Source organism: Somniosus microcephalus, unplaced genomic scaffold (assembly GCF_052327205.1).
Source record: "Somniosus microcephalus isolate GS21.2 unplaced genomic scaffold, FLI_Smic_1.0 unresolved_chr2, whole genome shotgun sequence".
NCBI classification, from domain to species: Eukaryota; Metazoa; Chordata; class Chondrichthyes; order Squaliformes; family Somniosidae; genus Somniosus; species Somniosus microcephalus.
This window is the reverse complement of record NW_028225180.1, coordinates 82,192,886-82,212,585: the sequence shown is the minus strand read 5'-3', so window position 1 is coordinate 82,212,585 and position 19,700 is coordinate 82,192,886. Positions and strand designations below refer to the sequence as shown.

The 19,700-nt window shown below is 51.9% G+C and overlaps 1 protein-coding gene across 2 annotated transcripts in view; it reads right to left on the bottom strand.

Annotated features, from left to right (window-relative positions):
* Positions 1-19,700, bottom strand: part of LOC147092918 (serine racemase-like) — a 79,947-nt gene that overhangs the window by 57,154 nt on the left and 3,093 nt on the right. For both annotated transcript variants that reach the window (XM_085976229.1, XM_085976228.1), the window contains exons 3-5: positions 13,852-13,972; positions 10,755-10,858; positions 8,875-8,994 (exon numbers count right to left, since the gene is read on the bottom strand). In XM_085976229.1, coding sequence (XP_085832355.1) covers positions 8,875-8,994; positions 10,755-10,858; positions 13,852-13,972 — 345 coding nt within the window. The remainder of the gene's footprint in view (positions 1-8,874; positions 8,995-10,754; positions 10,859-13,851; positions 13,973-19,700) is intronic.

Genomic DNA, 19,700 nt, shown 5'->3' with positions numbered 1-19,700 from the left:
TAACCCAATGGCTCCCATTCCCAGTTCTACACACTAACCCAATGGCTCCCATTCCCAGTTCTACACACAAACCCAATGGCTCCCATTCCCAGTTCTACACACTAACCCAATGGGTCCCATTCCCAGTTCTACACACTTACCCAATGGCTCCCATTCCCAGTTCTACACACTAACCCAATGGCTCCCATTCCCAGTTCTACACACTAACCCAATGGCTCCCATTCCCAGTTCTACACACTAACCCAATGGCTCCCATTCCCAGTTCTACACACTAACCCAATGGCTCCCATTCCCAGTTCTACACACTAACCCAATGACTCCCATTCCCAGTTCTACACACTAACCCAATGACTCCCATTCCCAGTTCTACACACTAACCCAATGGCTCCCATTCCTTGTTCTACACACTAACCTAATGGCTCCCATTCCCAGTTCTACACACTAACCCAATGGCTCCCATTCCCAGTTCTACACACTAACCCAATGGCTCCCATTCCCAGTTCTACACACTAACCCAATGACTCCCATTCCCAGTTCTACACACAAACCCAATGGCTCCCATTCCTTGTTCTACACACTAACCCAATGGCTCCCATTCCCAGTTCTACACACTAACCCAATGACTCCCATTCCCAGTTCTACATACTAACCCAATGGCTCCCATTCCCACTTCTACACACTAACCCAATGACTCCCATTCCCAGTTCTACACACTAACCCAATGGCTCCCATTCCCAGTTCTACACACTAACCCAATGACTCCCATTCCCAGTTCTACACACTAACCCAATGGCTCCCATTCCCTGTTCTACACACTAACCCAATGGCTCCCATTCCCAGTTCTACACACAAACCCAATGACTCCCATTCCCAGTTCTACACACTAACCCAATGGCTCCCATTCCCTGTTCTACACACTAACCCAATGACTCCCATTCCCAGTTCTACACACTAACCCAATGACTCCCATTCCCAGTTCTACACACTAACCCAATGACTCCCATTCCCAGTTCTACACACTAACCCAATGGCTCCCATTCCCAGTTCTACACACTAACCCAATGGCTCCCATTCCCAGTTCTAAACACTAACCCAATGACTCCCATTCCCAGTTCTACACACGAACCCAATGGCTCCCATTCCCAGTTCGACACACTAACCCAATGGCTCCCATTCCCAGTTCTACACACTAACCCAATGGCTCCCATTCCCAGTTCTACACACTAACCCAATGGCTCCCATTCCCAGTTCTACACACTAACCCAATGGCTCCCATTCCCAGTTCTACACACTAACCCAATGGCTCCCATTCCTTGTTCTACACACTAACCCAATGGCTCTCATTCCCAGTTCTACACACTAACCCAATGACTCCCATTCCTTGTTCTACACACTAACCCAATGGCTCCCATTCCTTGTTCTACACACTAACCCAATGGCTCCCATTCCCAGTTCTACACATTAACCCAATGGCTCCCATTCCTTGTTCTGCACACTAACCCAATGGCTCCCATTCCCAGTTCTACACACTAACCCAATGGCTCCCATTCCCAGTTCTACACACTAACCCAATGGCTCCCATTCCCAGTTCTACACACTAACCCAATGGCTCCCATTCCCAGTTCTACACACTAACCCAATGACTCCCATTCCCAGTTCTACACACTAACCCAATGGCTCCCATTCCCAGTTCTGCACACTAACCCAATGGCTCCCATTCCCAGTTCTACACACTCACCCAATGACTCCCATTCCCAGTTCTACACACTAACCCAATGGCTCCCATTCCTTGTTCTACACACGAACCCAATGGCTCGCATTCCCAGTTCTACACACTAACCCAATGGCTCCCATTCCCAGTTCTACACACTAACCCAATGGCTCCCATTCCCAGTACTACACACTAACCCAATGGCTCCCATTCCCAGTTCTACACACTAACCCAATGGCTCCCATTCCCAGTTCTACACACTTACCCAATGACTCCCATTCCCAGTTCTACACACTAACCCAATGGCTCCCATTCACAGTTCTACACACCAACCCAATGGCTCCCATTCCGTTCTACACACTAACCCAGTGGCTCCCATTCCCAGTTCTACACACTAACCCAATGACTCCCATTCCCAGTTCTACACACTAACCCAATGGCTCCCATTCCCAGTTCTACACACTAACCCAATGGCTCCCATTCCCAGTTCTACACACTAACCCAATGGCTCCCATTCCCAGTTCTACACACTAACCCAATGGCTCCCATTCCCAGTTCTACACACTAACCCAATGGCTCCCATTCCCAGTTCTACACACAAACCCAATGGCTCCCATTCCCAGTTCTACACACTAACCCAATGGGTCCCATTCCCAGTTCTACACACTTACCCAATGGCTCCCATTCCCAGTTCTACACACTAACCCAATGGCTCCCATTCCCAGTTCTACACACTAACCCAATGACTCCCATTCCCAGTTCTACACACTAACCCAGTGACTCCCATTCCTTGTTCTACACACTAACCCAATGGCTCCCATTCCCAGTTCTACAAACTAACCCAATGGCTCCCATTCCCAAATCGACACACTAACCCATTGACTCCCATTCCCAGTTCTACACACTAACCCAATGGCTCCCATTCCCAGTTCTACACACTAACCGAATGGCTCCCATTCCCAGTTCTACACATTAACCCAATGGCTCCCATTCCCTGTTCTACACACTAACCCAATGGCTCGCATTCCCAGTTCTACACATTAACCCAATGGCTCCCATTCCCAGTTCTACACACTAACCCAATGGCTCCCATTCCCTGTTCTACACACTTACCCAATGGCTCCCATTCCCAGTTCTACACATTAACCGAATGGCTCCCATTCCCAGTTCTACACACTAACCCAAAGGCTCCCATTCCCAGTTCTACACATTAACCCAATGGCTCCCATTCCCAGTTCTACACACTAACCCAATGGCTCGCATTCCCAGTTCTACACATTAACCCAATGGCTCCCATTCCCAGTTCTACACACTAACCCAATGGCTCCCATTCCCAGTTCTACACACTAACCCAATGACTCCCATTCCCAGTTCTACACACTAACCCAATGACTCCCATTCCTTGTTCTACACACTAACCCAATGGCTCACATTCCTTGTGCTACACACTAACCCAATAACTCCCATTCCCAGTTCTACACACTAACCCAATGGCTCGCATTCCCAGTTCTACACAGTAACCCAATGGCTTCCATTCCCAGTTCTACACACTAACCCAATGACTCCCAATCCCAGTTCTACACACTAACCCAATGGCTCCCATTCCCAGTTCTACACACTAACCCAATGGCTCCCATTCCCAGTTCTACACACTATCCCAATGGCTCCCATTCCCAGTTCTTCACACTAACCCAATGACTCCCATTCCCAGTTCTACACACTAACCCAATGACTCCCATTCCCAGTTCTGCACACTAACCCAATGGCTCCCATTCCTTGTTCTACACACTAACCCAATGGCTCCCATTCCCAGTTCTACACACTAACCCAATGGCTCCCATTCCCAGTTCTACACACTAACCCAATGGCTCCCATTCCTTGTTCTACACACTAACCCAATGGCTCCCATTCCCAGTTCTACACACTAACCCAATGGCTCCCATTCCCAGTTCTACACACGAACCCAATGGCTCCCATTCCCAGTTCTACACACTAACCCAATGGCTTCCATTCCCAGTTCGACACACTAACCCAATGGCTCCCATTCCTTGTTCTACGCACTAACCCAATGTCTCCCATTCCCAGTTCTACACATTAACCCAATGACTCCCATTCCCTGTTCTGCACACTAACCCAATGGCTCCCATTCCCAGTTCTACACACTAACCCAATGGCTCCCATTCCTTGTTCTACGCAGAAACCCAATGGCTCCCATTCCCAGTTCCACACACTAACCCAATGGCTCCCATTCCCAGTTCTACACACTAACCCAATGACTCCTATTCCCAGTTCTACACACTAACCCAATGACTCCCATTCCCAGTTCTACACACTAACCCAATGGCTCCCATTCCCAGTTCTACACACTAACCCAATGACTCCCATTCCCAGTTCTACACACTAACCCAATGGCTCCCATTCCCAGTTCTACACACTAACCCAAGGGCTCCCATTCCCAGTTCTACACACTAACCCAATGGCTCCCATTCCCAGTTCTACACACTAACCCAATGACTCCCATTCCCAGTTCTGCACACTAACCCAATGGCTCCCATTCCCAGTTCTACACACTAACCCAATGGCTCCCATTCCCAGTTCTACACACGAACCCAATGGCTCCCATTCCCAGTTCTACACACTAACCCAATGGCTCCCATTCCCAGTTCTACACACTAACCCAATGGCTCCCATTCCCAGTTCTACACACGAACCCAATGGCTCCCATTCCCAGTTCTACACACTAACCCAATGGCTCCCATTCCCAGTTCGACACACTAACCCAATGGCTCCCATTCCCAGTTCTACATACTAACCCAATGGCTCCCATTCCCAGTTCTACACACTAACCCAATGGCTCCCATTCCCAGTTCTACACACTAACCCAATGGCTCCCATTCCCTGTTCTACACACTAACCCAATGGCTCCCATTCCCAGTTCTACACACTAACCCAATGACTCCCATTCCCAGTTCTACACACTAACCCAATGGCTCCCATTCCCAGTTCTACACACTAACCCAATGGCTCCCATTCCCAGTTCTACACACTAACCCAATGGCTCCCATTCCCAGTTCGACACACTAACCCAATGACTCCCATTCCTTGTTCTACACACTAACCCAATGACTCCCATTCCCAGTTCTACACACTAACCCAATGGCTCGCATTCCCAGTTCTACACATTAACCCAATGGCTCCCATTCCCAGTTCTACACACTAACCCAATGACTCCCATTCCCAGTTCTACACACTAACCCAATGGCTCGCATTCCCAGTTCTACACATTAACCCAATGGCTCCCATTCCCAGTTCTACACACTAACCCAATGGCTCCCATTCCCAGTTCTACACACGAACCCAATGGCTCCCATTCCCAGTTCTACACACTAACCGAATAGCTCCCATTCCCTGTTCTACACACTAACCCAATGGCTCCCATTCCCAGTTCTACACACTAACCCAATGGCTCCCATTCCTTGTTCTACACACTAACCCAATGACTCCCATTCCCAGTTCTACACACTAACCCAATGGCTCCCATTCCCAGTTCTACACACTAACCCAATGGCTCCCATTCCCAGTTCTACACACTAACCCAATGGCTCCCATTCCCAGTTCTACACACTAACCCAATGGCTCCCATTCCCAGTTCTACACATTAACCCAATGGCTCCCATTCCTTGTTCTACACACTAACCCAATGGCTCCCATTCCCAGTTCTACACACTAAACCAATGGCTCCCATTCCTTGTTCTACACACTAACCCAATGACTCCCATTCCCAGTTCTACACACTAACCCAATGGCTCCCATTCCCAGTTCTACACACTAACCCAATGACTCCCATTCCTTGTTCTACACACTCACCCAATGGCTCCCATTCCCAGTTCTACACACTAACCCAATGACTCCCATTCCCAGTTCTACACACTAACCCAATGACTCCCATTCCCAGTTCTACACACTAACCCAATGGCTCCCGTTCCTTGTTCTACACACTAACCCAATGGCTCCCATTCCCAGTTCGACACACTCTATCCCAATGGCTCCCATTCCCAGTTCGACACACTCTATCCCAATGGCTCCCATTCCCAGTTCTACACACTAACCCAATGGCTCCCATTCCTTGTTCTACACACTAACCCAATGGCTCCCATTCCCAGTTCTACACACTAACCCAATGGCTCCCATTCCTTGTTCTACACACTAACCCAATGGCTCCCATTCCCAGTTCGACACACTCTATCCCAATGGCTCTCATTCCCACTTCTACACACTAACCCAATGGCTCCCATTCCCAGTTCTACACACTAACCCAATGGCTCCCATTCCCAGTTCTACACACTTACCCAATGGCTCCCATTCCCAGTTCTACACACTAACCCAATGACTCCCATTCCCAGTTCTACACTCTAACCCAATGGCTCCCATTCCTTGTTCTAGACACTAACCCAATGGCTCCCATTCCCAGTTCTACACACTAACCCAATGACTCCCATTCCCAGTTCTACACACTAACCCAATGGCTCCCATTCCTTGTTCTACACACTAACCCAATGGCTCCCATTCCCAGTTCTACACACTAACCCAATGGCTCCCATTCCCGGTTCTACACACGAACCCAATGGCTCCCATTCCCAGTTCTACACATTAACCCAATGACTCCCATTCCCAGTTCTACACACTAACCCAATGGCTCCCATTCCCAGTTCTACACACTAACCCAATGGCTCCCATTCCCAGTTCTACACACTAACCCAATGGCTCCCATTCCCAGTTCTACACACTAACCCAATGGCTCCCATTCCCAGTTCTACACACTAACCCAATGGCTCCCATTCCCTGTTCTACACACTAACCCACTGGCTCCCATTCCCAGTTCTACACACTAACCCAATGGCTCCCATTCCCAGTTCTACACACTAACCCAATGGCTCCCATTCCCAGTTCTACACGCTAACCCAATGGTTCCCATTCCCAGTTCTACACACTAACCCAATGGCTCCCATTCCTTGTTCTACACACTAACCCAATGGCTCCCATTCCTAGTTCTACACACTAACCCAATGGCTCCCATTCCTTGTTCTACACACTAACCCAATGGCTCCCATTCCCAGTTCTACACACTAACCCAATGGCTCCCATTCCCAGTTCTACACACTAACCCAATGGCTCCCACTCCCAGTTCTACACACTAACCCAATGGCTCCCATTCCCAGTTCTACACACTAACCCAATGGCTCCCATTCCTTGTTCTACACACTAACCCAATGACTCCCATTCCCAGTTCTACACACTAACCCAATGACTCCCATTCCTTGTTCTACACACTAACCCAATGGCTCCCATTCCTTGTTCTACACACTAACCCAATGGTTCCCATTCCCAGTTCTACACACTAACCCAATGGCTCCCATTCCTTGTTCTACACACTAACCCAATGGCTCCCATTCCCAGTTCTACACACTAACCCAATGGCTCCCATTCCCAGTTCTACACACTAACCCAATGGCTCCCATTCCCAGTTCTACACACTAACCCAATGGCTCCCATTCCTTGTTCTACACACTAACCCAATGGCTCCCATTCCCAGTTCTACACACTAACCCAATGGCTCCCATTCCTTGTTCTACACACTAACCCAATGGCTCCCATTCCCAGTTCTACACACTAACCCAATGGCGCCCATTGCTTGTTCTACGCACTAACCCAATGGCTCCCATTCCTTGTTCTACACACTAACCCAATGGCTCCCATTCCCAGTTCTACACACTAACCCAATGGCTCCCATTCCCAGTTCTACACACTAACCCAGTGGCTCCCATTCCTTGTTCTACACACTAACCCAATGACTCCCATTCCCAGTTCTACACACTAACCCAATGGCTCCCATTCCCAGTTCTACACACTAACCCAATGGCTCCCATTCCCAGTTCTACACACTAACCCAATGGCTCCCATTCCTTGTTCTACACACTAACCCAATGGCTCCCATTCCCAGTTCTACACACTAACCCAATGGCTCCCATTCCCAGTTCTACACACTAACCCAATGACTCCCATTCCCAGTTCTACACACTAACCCAATGACTCCCATTCCCAGTTCTACACACTAACCCAATGGCTCCCGTTCCTTGTTCTACACACTAACCCAATGGCTCCCATTCCCAGTTCGACACACTCTATCCCAATGGCTCCCATTCCCAGTTCGACACACTCTATCCCAATGGCTCCCATTCCCAGTTCTACACACTCACCCAATGGCTCCCATTCCTTGTTCCGCACACTAACCCAATGGCTCCCATTCCCAGTTCTACACACTAACCCAATGGCTCCCATTCCCAGTTCTACACACTCACCCAATGGCTCCCACTCGCAGTTCTACACACTCACCCAATGGCTCCCATTCCCAGTTCTACACACTAACCCAATGGCTCCCATTCCTTGTTCTACACACTAACCCAATGACTCCCATTCCCAGTTCTACACACTAACCCAATGACTCCCATTCCTTGTTCTACACACTAACCCAATGGCTCCCATTCCTTGTTCTACACACTAACCCAATGGTTCCCATTCCCAGTTCTACACACTAACCCAATGGCTCCCATTCCTTGTTCTACACACTAACCCAATGGCTCCCATTCCTTGTTCTGCACACTAACCCAATGGCTCCCATTCCCAGTTCTACACACTAACCCAATGGCTCCCATTCCCAGTTCTACACACTAACCCAATGGCTCCCATTCCCAGTTCTACACACTAACCCAATGGCTCCCATTCCTTGTTCTACACACTAACCCAATGGCTCCCATTCCCAGTTCTACACACTAACCCAATGGCTCCCATTCCTTGTTCTACACACTAACCCAATGGCTCCCATTCCCAGTTCTACACACTAACCCAATGACTCCCATTCCTTCTTCTACACACTCTATCCCAATGGCTCCCATTCCCAGTTCTACACACTAACCCAATGGCTCCCATTCCTAGTTCTACACACTAACCCAATGGCTCCCATTCCCAGTTCGACGCACTAACCCAATGGCTCCCATTCCTAGTTCTACACACTAACCCAATGGCTCCTATTCCCAGTTCGACACTCTATCCCAATGGCTCCCATTCCCTGTTCGACACACTGAGACACCAATGGCTCCTGTTACCTGCTTTAAGATCTCCAACCCAATGGTGCCCTGTCCCGCAATCACAAGCGGATCCTGATTAGGATGGACCAGAATTCCTTGGGTTTCCACAACCGTCCTGGATGCAGTTTCCACCCTAGACTAATAGATGCAAAATGTTAATAGACCAACTGAAGTATATTCGTTGAAACTCAGATGCCAATCCCCTCCAGGGCTTGGTGAGATCACACCTGGAGTACTGTGCACAGTTTCGGTCTCCTTAAAGATATACAAAGGTTCACTAGATCGATCCCTGGGAGGAGAGGGTTATTCTATGAGGAGAGATTGTGTAGATTGGGCCTATACTCTCTGGGGTTTAGAAGAATGAGAGGTGATCGCATTGAAACATATAAGATTCTGAGGGGGGATTGACAGGGTAGATGCTGAGAGGCTGTTTCCCCTGGCTGGAGAGTCTAGAACTAGGGGGCATAGTCTCAGAATAAGGGGTCGGGCATTTAAGACCGAGATGAGGAGGAATTTCTTCACTCGGAGGGTGGTGAATCTTTGGAATTCTTTACCACAAAGGGCTGTGGAGGCTCAGTCATTGAGTATGTTCAGGGTTGAGATCGATAGATTTTTGGACTCTAGGGGAATCAAGGGATATGGGGATTGGGCGGGAATGAGGAGTTGAGGTTGAAGATCAGCCATGATCTTATTGAATGGCGGAGCAGGCTCGAGGGGCCGACTGGCCGACTCCTGCTCCTAATTCTTATGTTCTTGTGTTTCAGTCAGGAGTTTGAATTCCTTGCCCTGGTGCATGAACCACTGGGTTTCTTAAGTGGCTAGCTTGGGATCGGTCTCAGTCTGACCACATCATAGTCCATTCAGCCCAAGATGGAGGGGTGCAGATTAATAGAGGAGCCAAGATCAATGGACGAAAATGGGGAAAAGGACCACCAGAGCCAGGTATTAGCCGCGGACGAGAGCAGTCTACGCTGCTCCAGTGCAAATAGTTCCGGCATCTCAAACCTCTCCCGAGATGGTTTTCCACCCCCGCGACAATCCTGGTGAATCTACGCGCTACGCTTGCTTTGGTTTTTTATTCAAAAAGAAAGTCTTGCATTTCTACAGCTCCTTCCATGATCTCAGAATGTCCCAAAGCGCTTTACAACCAATGAAGTACTTTCTGAAGTGTGGTCACTGTTGTAATGTAGGAAACACGGCAGCCAATTTGCGCACAGCAAGCTCCCACTATCAGCAATGTAACAAAGACCAGATTATCTGTTTTAGTGATGTTGGTTGAGGGATAAATATTGGCCTCAGGACACCCGGGGAGAACTCCCCCTGCTCTTCTTCGAAATAGTGGCCGTGGGATCTTTTACATCCACCTGAAAGCAGACGGGGCCCTCGGTTTAACGTCCCATCCGAAAGGCGGCACCTCGCACAGGGAGTGTCAGCCTGGATTTTTGCGCTCAAGTCTCTGGAGCGCGTCTCAAACCCATAACCTTCTGACTCAGAGGCGAGCGAGCGAGAGCGAGAGAGCTACCCACTGAGCCACAGCTGACACTGTTTTTATGCCTTATTCACCATGGGCTGACCTAAGCTGAACAGAGTACTCTAACCCTGGTCTACCATTGCCCTCTACTAATCGATCATTGCTCTCATACTCTGTGCTCCCATTTATAAAACCCTCTGTTACCCTCTCTGCCCCTTCCTCGCCTCTCTCTCCCCGCCGGTCCCCTCTCCCTCCTCTCTCCCCTTTCCCTCCTCTCTCCCCTTTCTCTCCCCTTTCCCTCCTCTCTCCCCTTTCCCTTTCCCTCCCCCTTCCCTCACTCCACCCTACCACTCTCTCCACCATCATCGCCCCACCCGCACCATCTCTCCCATGAGTCAGTCCACACATCCAGCTGGTGATGCCTTACCTGGTCGTTGGGTTCACACTCCACAATGTGCGCGCCATATTCCAGCATGGCGGCCTTTTTGCACGCTGGGGCTGTTCGAGGCACGACCACGTACGAGGGGATCCCTGAGAGAGTTCGAAACACACACTTACTAGAAGCGTGGCGAACGGGCAGGGCCCAGTATCACTCAGGGAAGTAATATCTCCCCCTTCAACTAGGGAAGGATAGGATCCAACATTCTCCTCGTCCACTCTCTGCACTGTGACCACGACTGGTTCAGTGCAACGTAACACCGAGTGTGTGAGAATTCCACAGTGTGAGAAACACTAGGGAGTACAGTGTTCTATTGGTGGGTACAGGTCTGTCACTGTATAACACGGGGGTACAGTACTGGTGGGTACAGGTCTGTCACTGTATAACACTGGGGTACAGTACTGCTGGGTACAGGTCTGTCGCTGTATAACACTGCGGTACAGTACTGGTGGGTACAGGTCTGTCGCTGTATAAACCTGGGGTACAGTACTGGTGGGTACAGGTCTGTCGCTGTATAAACCTGGGGTACAGTACTGGTGGGTACAGGTCTGTCACTGTATAACACTGGGGTACAGTACTGGTGGGTACAGGTCTGTCATTCTATAACACTGGGGTACAGTACTGGTGGGTACAGGTCTGTCACTGTATAACACGGGTACAGTACTGGTGGGTACAGGTCTGTCACTGTATAACACTGGGGTACAGTACTGGTGGGTACAGGTCTGTCACTGTATAACACTGGGGTACAGTACTGGTGGGTACAGATCTGTTGCTGTATAACACTGGGGTACAGTACTGGTGGGTACAGATCTGTTGCTGTATAACACTGGGGTACAGTACTGGAGGGTACAGGTCTGTCATTCTATAACACTGGGGTATAGTACTGGTGGGTACAGGTCTGTCACTGTATAACACTGGGGTACAGTACTGGTGGGTACAGGTCTGTCACTGTATAACACTGGGGTACAGTACTGGTGGGTACAGGTCTGTCATTCTATAATACTGGGGTACAGTACTGGTGGGTACAGGTCTGCCACTGTATAACACGGGTACAGTACTGGTGGGTACAGGTCTGTCACTGTATAACACTGGGGTACAGTACTGGTGGGTACAGGTCTGTCACTGTATAACACTGGGGTACAGTACAGGTGGGTACAGGTCTGTCATTCTATAACACTGGGGTACAGTACTGGTGGGTACAGGTCTGTCACTGTATAACACGTATACAGTACTGGTGGGTACAGGTCTGTCGCTGCATAACACTAGGGTACAGTACTGGTGGGTACAGGTCTGTCACTGTATAACACTGGGGTACAGTACTGGTGGGTACAGGTCTCTCACTGTATAACACTGGGGTACAGTACTGGTGGGTACAGGTCTGTCACTGTATAACACTGGGGTACAGTACTGGTGGGTACAGGTCTGTCACTGTATAACACTGGGGTACAGTACTGGTGGGTACAGGTCTGTCGCTGTATAACACGGGTACAGTACTGGTGGGTACAGGTCTGTCACTGTATAACACTGGGGTACAGTACTGGTGGGTACAGGTCTGTCACTGTATAACACTGGGATACAGTACTGGTGGGTACAGGTCTGTCACTGTATAACACTGGGGTACAGTACTGGTGTGTACAGGTCTGTCACTGTATAACACTGGGGTACAGTACTGGTGGGTACAGGTCTCTCACTGTATGACACTGGGGTACAGTACTGGTGGGTACAGGTCTGTCACTGTATAACACTGGGTACAGTACTGGTGGGTACAGGTCTGTCACTGTATAACACTGGGGTACAGTACTGGTGGGTACAGGTCTGTCACTGTATAACACTGGGGTACAGTACTGGTGGGTACAGGTCTGTCACTGTATAACACTGGGGTACAGTACTGGTGGGTACAGGTCTGTCGCTGTATAACACGGGTACAGTACTGGTGGGTACAGGTCTGTCACTGTATAACACTGGGGTACAGTACTGGTGGGTACAGGTCTGTCACTGTATAACACTGGGTACAGTACTGGTGGGTACAGGTCTGTCACTGTATAACACTGCGGTATAGTACTGGTGGGTACAGGTCTGTCACTGTATAACCCTGGGGTACAGTAGTGGTGGGTACAGGTCTGTCGCTGTATAACACTGGGGTATAGTACTGGTGGGTACAGGTCTGTCACTGTATAACCCTGGGGTACAGTACTGGTGGGTACAGGTCTGTCACTAATACTGGGGTACAGTACTGGTGGGTACAGGTCTGTCACTGTATAACACTGGGGTACAGTACTGGTGGGTACAGGTCTCTCACTGTATAACACTGGGGTACAGTACTGGTGGGTACAGGTCTGTCACTGTATAACACTGGGGTACAGTACTGGTGGGTACAGGTCTGTCGTTGTATAACACGGGTACAGTACTGGTGGGTACAGGTCTGTCACTGTATAACACTGGGGTACAGTACTGGTGGGTACAGGTCTGTCACTGTATAACACTGGGTACAGTACTGGTGGGTACAGGTCTGTCACTGTATAACACTGGGGTACAGTACTGGTGGGTACAGGTCTGTCACTGTATAACACTGGGGTACAGTACTGGTGGGTACAGGTCTGTCACTGTATAACACTGGGGTACAGTACTGGTGGGTACAGGTCTGTCTCTGTATAACACGGGTACAGTACTGGTGGGTACAGGTCTGTCGCTGTATAACACTGGGGTATAATACTGGTGGGTACAGGTCTGTCACTGTATAACCCTGGGGTACAGTACTGGTGGGTACAGGTCTGTCACTAATACTGGGGTACAGTACTGGTGGGTACAGGTCTGTCACTGTATAACACTGGGTTACAGTACTGGTGGGTACAGGTCTGTCACTAATACTGGGGTACAGTACTGGTGGGTACAGGTCTGTCACTGTATAACACTGGGGTACAGTACTGGTGGGTACAGGTCTGTCACTGTATAACACTGGGGTACAGTACTGGTGGGTACAGGTCTGTCACTAACACTGGGGTACAGTACTGGTGGGTACAGGTCTGTCACTGTATAACACTGGGGTACAGTACTGGTGTGCCCAGGATTGTTTTGCTCTCCTCACCTTTCATTTGAGCAGCTAGGGCCAGAGCCTGCCCGTGATTGCCACTGCTGTGAGTCACCACAGCTCGGACCTCCTGGCTCCTCTCGGCGAGACTGGACACTGCATTCAGGGCTCCTCGGATCTGAGATAAAGCAGATGCCATCAGCTCGTTTGGGGGGGGGGGAGGGGGGGGGAAAAGTCAGCTTTTATTTTAAAATTCTCATCCTCGTGTTCAAATCCCTCCATGGCTCTCACCCCCTACCTATCCCTGTAACCTCCTCCAGCCCCACAACCCTCCGAGATCTCTGCGCTCCTCCAATTCTGTCCTCTTGAGCATTCCCCGATTTCCATCGCTCCACCATTGGCAGCCGTGTCTTCAGCCGCCTGGGCCCTAAGCTCTGGAATTCCCTCCCTAAACCTCTCCGCCTCTCTCTCCTCCTTTAAGACGCTCCTTAAAACCGACCTCTTTGACCAAGCTTTTGGTCACCTGTCCTAATGGGCTAGATTTTCAGTATAGGCAGTTTTGGGGCGCTAACCTTAGCGCCCGCCCGAAGTTAGCGCCCGCCCCAAAGTAGCGCCCCGTTGCCGGGAATTCAGTGGCTTCGCCCTAAGAGGTTGGTGGAGCGCTAAAAGAGGCGTTCCACTACTCTCTTTAGGCGCTAAGCCGGCGGTCCAGAGGGATAGCGCCCAGGCGGGGCGCAGCACGGGTGCGGTCATTTTTGCACTGACAGCAGACCCCGTGGTGCCGACCAGCTCTTAAAGGGGGAAGGGACGAATTGGTCTGCTGCCACGCCCTGCACACTGCAGCCTTGCAAAGAGGCCTCAACACTACTGCTCAGCCCCAGGGAGTCATGGCAACGCCAGAGAAGGCCCGTCAGCGTGCCCTGCGCTTCTCAGAGGGTGATCTGGACATAATGGTCACAGCTCTGGAGGTGAGGCGCAAGATCTTGTTCCCAGAGAGTGGGAGGAATCCAACCCACCACGACTACACCAAAGCCTGGAAGCAGATCGCCCAGAGGGTGACGTTCACCGGCGAGGCCCCCAGGACCCACACACAATGCCGTAAGAAATACAACGATCTGACCAGGATTGTGAGGGTGAGTAGCCTTTCCAGTCTCCTCCTCATTCTTGCATGTACACCTGACATGATGGGCAAAGGGACCTGAAAGTCCTTTTGGCCAGCCCTCAGCCAGCAGCATTGGGACAGTCATGAGCATCAAATGGCCATTCGGCACTCTACACTTTGGCCAAGCTATTCCACCATGGGAGGCAGTGGACAGTACATCAGGGCTTCACTCTGTCCAAGCTATTCCACCATGGGAGGCAGTGGACAGTACATCAGGGCTTCACTCTGTCCAAGCTATTCCACCATGGGAGGCAGTGCACACTACATCAGGGCTTCACTCTGTCCAAGCTATTCCACCATGGGAGGCAGTGGACAGTACATCAGGGCTTCACTCTGTCCAAGCTATTCCACCATGGGAGGCAGTGCACACTACATCAGGGCTTCACTCTGTCCAAGCTATTCCACCATGGGAGGCAGTGCACACTACATCAGGGCTTCACTGCGCACTTACAGCCCGTCCTTTCTCTTGCAGGCTAAAGTAGCGTTTAATCGCCAGGCCCGTGCCAGGGGTGGCCGCGCCAAGCTGCAGAAGCTCACTCGGCTGGAGGAGCGCGTGTGTGTGCTCATGGGAGCATGTGTGATTGTCCCCACAGCGTGCGGTGTATCCGACCCTCCACTGCCCGGCAATGGTAAGGACCTCGCCTTTTGGCCCTCTCGCGTCGCACTGGCCCATCCGAGCTACCTCCTTTGCCACTGTCCCACCAATGCGCTGAATCCCACCAGTCCTAACTCCCTCGCTGACGCCGTCTCCTCACTCTGAAGCTACTCTTGTGCATTCCTGCTTTCAGCTGGTGACGACCAGGACCCTGAGGCTGCCAGTGACAGCACCTCCAACCAGGAGGAGGAGGAGGAGCAAGCCGGACCTTCGGGGGAACAGTCACGTCCCGCAGGAGAGGAGGAAATGCTCGACACCTCCTCACTGGACGAGTGCCTGGAGGAACTGTCGCAGGGCAATGCAGCTTCTGGGACCAGTGGCGTCCAGCCACCCAGCAGCTGTGCGCGTGGCCCGCGGCCTTCCCCCCAAAGGGGGGAAGGATCAGAGGGGAGTGCTGCTGCTCGGCACACTCGCCGTCACCAACGCGGCAAGGGTCCCCTAGTTCGGCCCCCTCCTCCCCAGCGGGAGAGTCGCGACTCCAGTCCGGACACCTTCACTTCGGAGGAGGTGCGGAAGCTCGATCAGATGGCCGACGACTCGGACCGGCGCCACACGGAGCTCATGAGCGTGGTGGGGCGCATGCCTGAGGCCATCGAGTCGCTGGCGACCAGTGTGCGCGAGTTCGGGGCAGCAACTGCCGCGACTGGCCGCATGCTAACTGATGCCGTCAAGACCCTGGCGGATGTGATGCGCGCGCACACCAGGACCACAGGGCCACTCACTGCTGCCACACGCGCTGTCTCAGGCAGGCATCGCCAGGGCAGGCGCCGCGCTGGACCATCCCAGCAAGCCGGCCGTCAGCTGATTGCTGCGGATCCTGCAGTGCGGGCCCGGCCGAGTGCCACCGCGCCACAGCACCAGCCAGCGCATCCCAGACGCCAGCTGGCCCACATTGCGCCATCCGTCGCCGCCATTCCCCCTCTGGGGCGTCAAGGGCAAGCGGCTGCAGCTGATGGTGGCCAGGCTCAGGTGCGCCACTCAGGAGACGGCCCCTCGAGGCCCAAACGCCGTGTAGGCCGCCCCCCAGCGGCATCTGGCGGAAGGGCATCTGAGCCTCAGGCGCCTTCCCCCAGCCTCGCAGCAGCCACTGGGCAGAGCTTGCGAAGGAGCAGCAGGCAGGGCAGGGGAGGCAAAATGCTGGCCAAGGTCTCGCCCTCGCGGGCCACTCAGTAGAGGGTGTGGCCAGCTTTCCTTTAATATGGCGGTGGCCATCTTTATTTTGCCCATGGTTGTGCTTTTGGAGGGCTTTTTTTTTGCGTTAGGCCGACGTTGAGGCCCGGTTTCAATAAAGGTGGAGTGGCTCCTCCCCAGTTTGTGGGAGTGAGTCGTTTGTTGGGCTTTTTGTGGGGCCCGTTTATTGTTTTTGGGGATTCATGTGGGAAGGGCTTTTCATTTTTGTTTAATAAAAAATTATCTTTATTCATGCAGTCTCCATGGTTGTTCTTCTTAGTGTTTGTTGGCTTCGCCGGCTGAGGGCTTGCGGAGCGGCTGCATTCATCTTCCCTCATGGCCCCTGGCCATTCCCTGACAGGGGGCTTAGAAGTACCGTGTAATAAGGTGGCGTCGTGCGGCCCTTGGCCCTGGTCGCTCCCTCCTGGGAACGTACTCCTGCTCCTCCTCCTCCTCCTCCTCCTCCTGCTCCTCCTCCTGAGGTGCTGGTCCAACGTCAGGTGGCAGTGCCTGAGTCCTGCGGATAGCCAGGTTGTGTAGCATGCAGCAAACCACCACAAATTGGGAGACCCGGTCCGGCGAATACTGGAGAGCTCCTCCGGAGCGATCAAGGCAGCGGAACCGCTGCTTGAGGACCCCAATAGTTAGCTCGATGATGTTGCGGGTGGTTTGATGGCTCTCGTTGTAGGCCTCTTCAGCAGCGGTCCTGGGCGCGCGGAGCGGGGTCATGAGCCAGGTGCACAAAGGATAGCCTTTGTCCCCGAGTAGCCATCCTCTTGGGGGAGGCTGTGCCTGGAACATGTCATGCACAGTACTCTGCCGCAGGATAAAGGCATCGTGGCTGCTGCCTGGGAAGCTGGCATTGACTGCCATGATGCGCTGCTTGTGGTCACAGACCAGCTGCACATTCAGAGAATGGTAGCCCTTCCTGTTGCGATACTGCTCGCCATGCTCCAGAGGGGCCCGCAAAGCCACATGCGTACAGTCAATGGCGCCCTGCACCAAGGGGAATTCCCCGAGTCTGGAAAATCCCAATGCGCGCTGATGCTGGCTCTCCAGGGCCATGGGGAAGGAGATGAATTGGCTTCTCCTTCTGAACAGTGCTTCGGTCACCTGGCGGATGCAGCGATGCGCGCCGTACTGGGAGATGTTTGCTATGTCCCCAGCAGCGTATTGGAAGGAGCCGGTGGCATAGAAGTTCAATGCCACCGTCACCTTCACTTCCACCGACAGAGACGTCCTGCACCTGAGCTTTGGCCGCAGATCTCGGCGAAGCAGGTGGCAGATCTCTGCAATCACCCCCTTTCGGAATCGGAGCCTTTTAACACATCGCGCGGCACTCATGTTTAGGTAGGAGCGCTGCTGGCGGTATAGCCTGACTGGGTAAGGCCTACGTGGCCGACGCCTGTAGCCCCCTCTGCCTCTAGCCAGGGCTGCCCCTCTCACAATGCGTCTGCGAGCCCTACGGACATGGAGCTGCAGCTCCGCGTTGGCACCCCATGCAACCCCCATCAAATCCTGGCAAACACTCTAATTTCCAAATGGCCACTTGCAGCGCTGTTGCCTGAGTCCAAAAATACCTGCCTCTTGCTGCTTGAAACCAGTTAGCTATCCTCCTTGTTGTGTCTCCAGAAATGCGTTGCACAAGACTGTTTTCTGAAAAAAGGATGGCCTTTATACTGGAGAGGACGTTCCCTTTAATTAGCGCCCCCCGGGGCCCGCGCTGGTTGTGTTGCGTTCCTTTTTCCAAACGCTCCGGCCGCCCGCCGCACAATGGGGCGGTCCGACTGAAGTTTGCAATCGGGGCGGCCAAAGGGCGTTGCACGAGGATGTGACGTCATTTTCTGCGCGCGCATCCGGGCGGGCGCTAAACTTTGCGCCGGCGCTAACGGGCAACTTAATTTGGGGCGGGGCGCAAACTGCGCTGCGCCCGGGCGCTACACGCATAGCGCCCGGAAATCACTTCTCTTAAGGCGCTAACTGCTGGCGCAAGCAACTGAAAATCTAGCCCAATATCTCATGTGGCTCGGTGTCAGATTTCGTCTGATTATACTCCTGTGAAGCACCTCGAGACGTTTTACTGTTAAGGGTGCTATATGAATGCAAATTGTTGATGTGTAGTACCAATGTTTTACCAGCAGAGTGCAGTGTTACCCAACTGTATAGAACCTGTCTGAATCCCGATTACTCTTTACAACTAAGCCCCTTCCCATTCCTTCCCACTGTACACAATCGCCAGTTAATAATCCCAAACAAGTCATGGAACAAGCCATTAAATGTTTGGGATTTTTTTTTTTATCAACTACCAATTCTGTACAATGGGAGTGAATGGGAAGGGTTTGGGTCCATTGGGATTGTGTACGATGGGCGTGAATGGGAAGGGGTTTGGTCCATTGGGATTGTGTACAATGGGAGTGAATGGGAAGGGGTTTGGTCCATTGGGATTGTGTACAATGGGAGCGAATGGGAAGGGGTTTGGTCCATTGGGATTGTGTACAATGGGAGTGAATGGGAAGGGGTTTGATCCATTGGGATTGTGTACAATGGGAGTGAATGGGAAGGGGTTTGGTCCATTGGGATTGTGTACAGTGGGAGTGAATGGGAAGGGGTTGGGTCCTTTGGGATTGTGTACAGTGGGAGTGAATGGGAAGGGGTTGGGTCCTTTGGGATTGTGTACAGTGGGAGTGAATGGGAAGGGGTTTGGTCCATTGGGATTGTGTACAGTGGCAGTGAATGGGAAGGGGTTTGATCCATTGGGATTGTGTACAATGGGAGTGAATGGGAAGGGGTTAGGTCCATTGGGATTGTGTACAATGGGAGTGAATGGGAAGGGGTTTGGTCCATTGGGATTGTGTACAGTGGCAGTGAATGGGAAGGGGTTGGGTCCATTGGGATTGTGTACAATGGGAGTGAATGGGG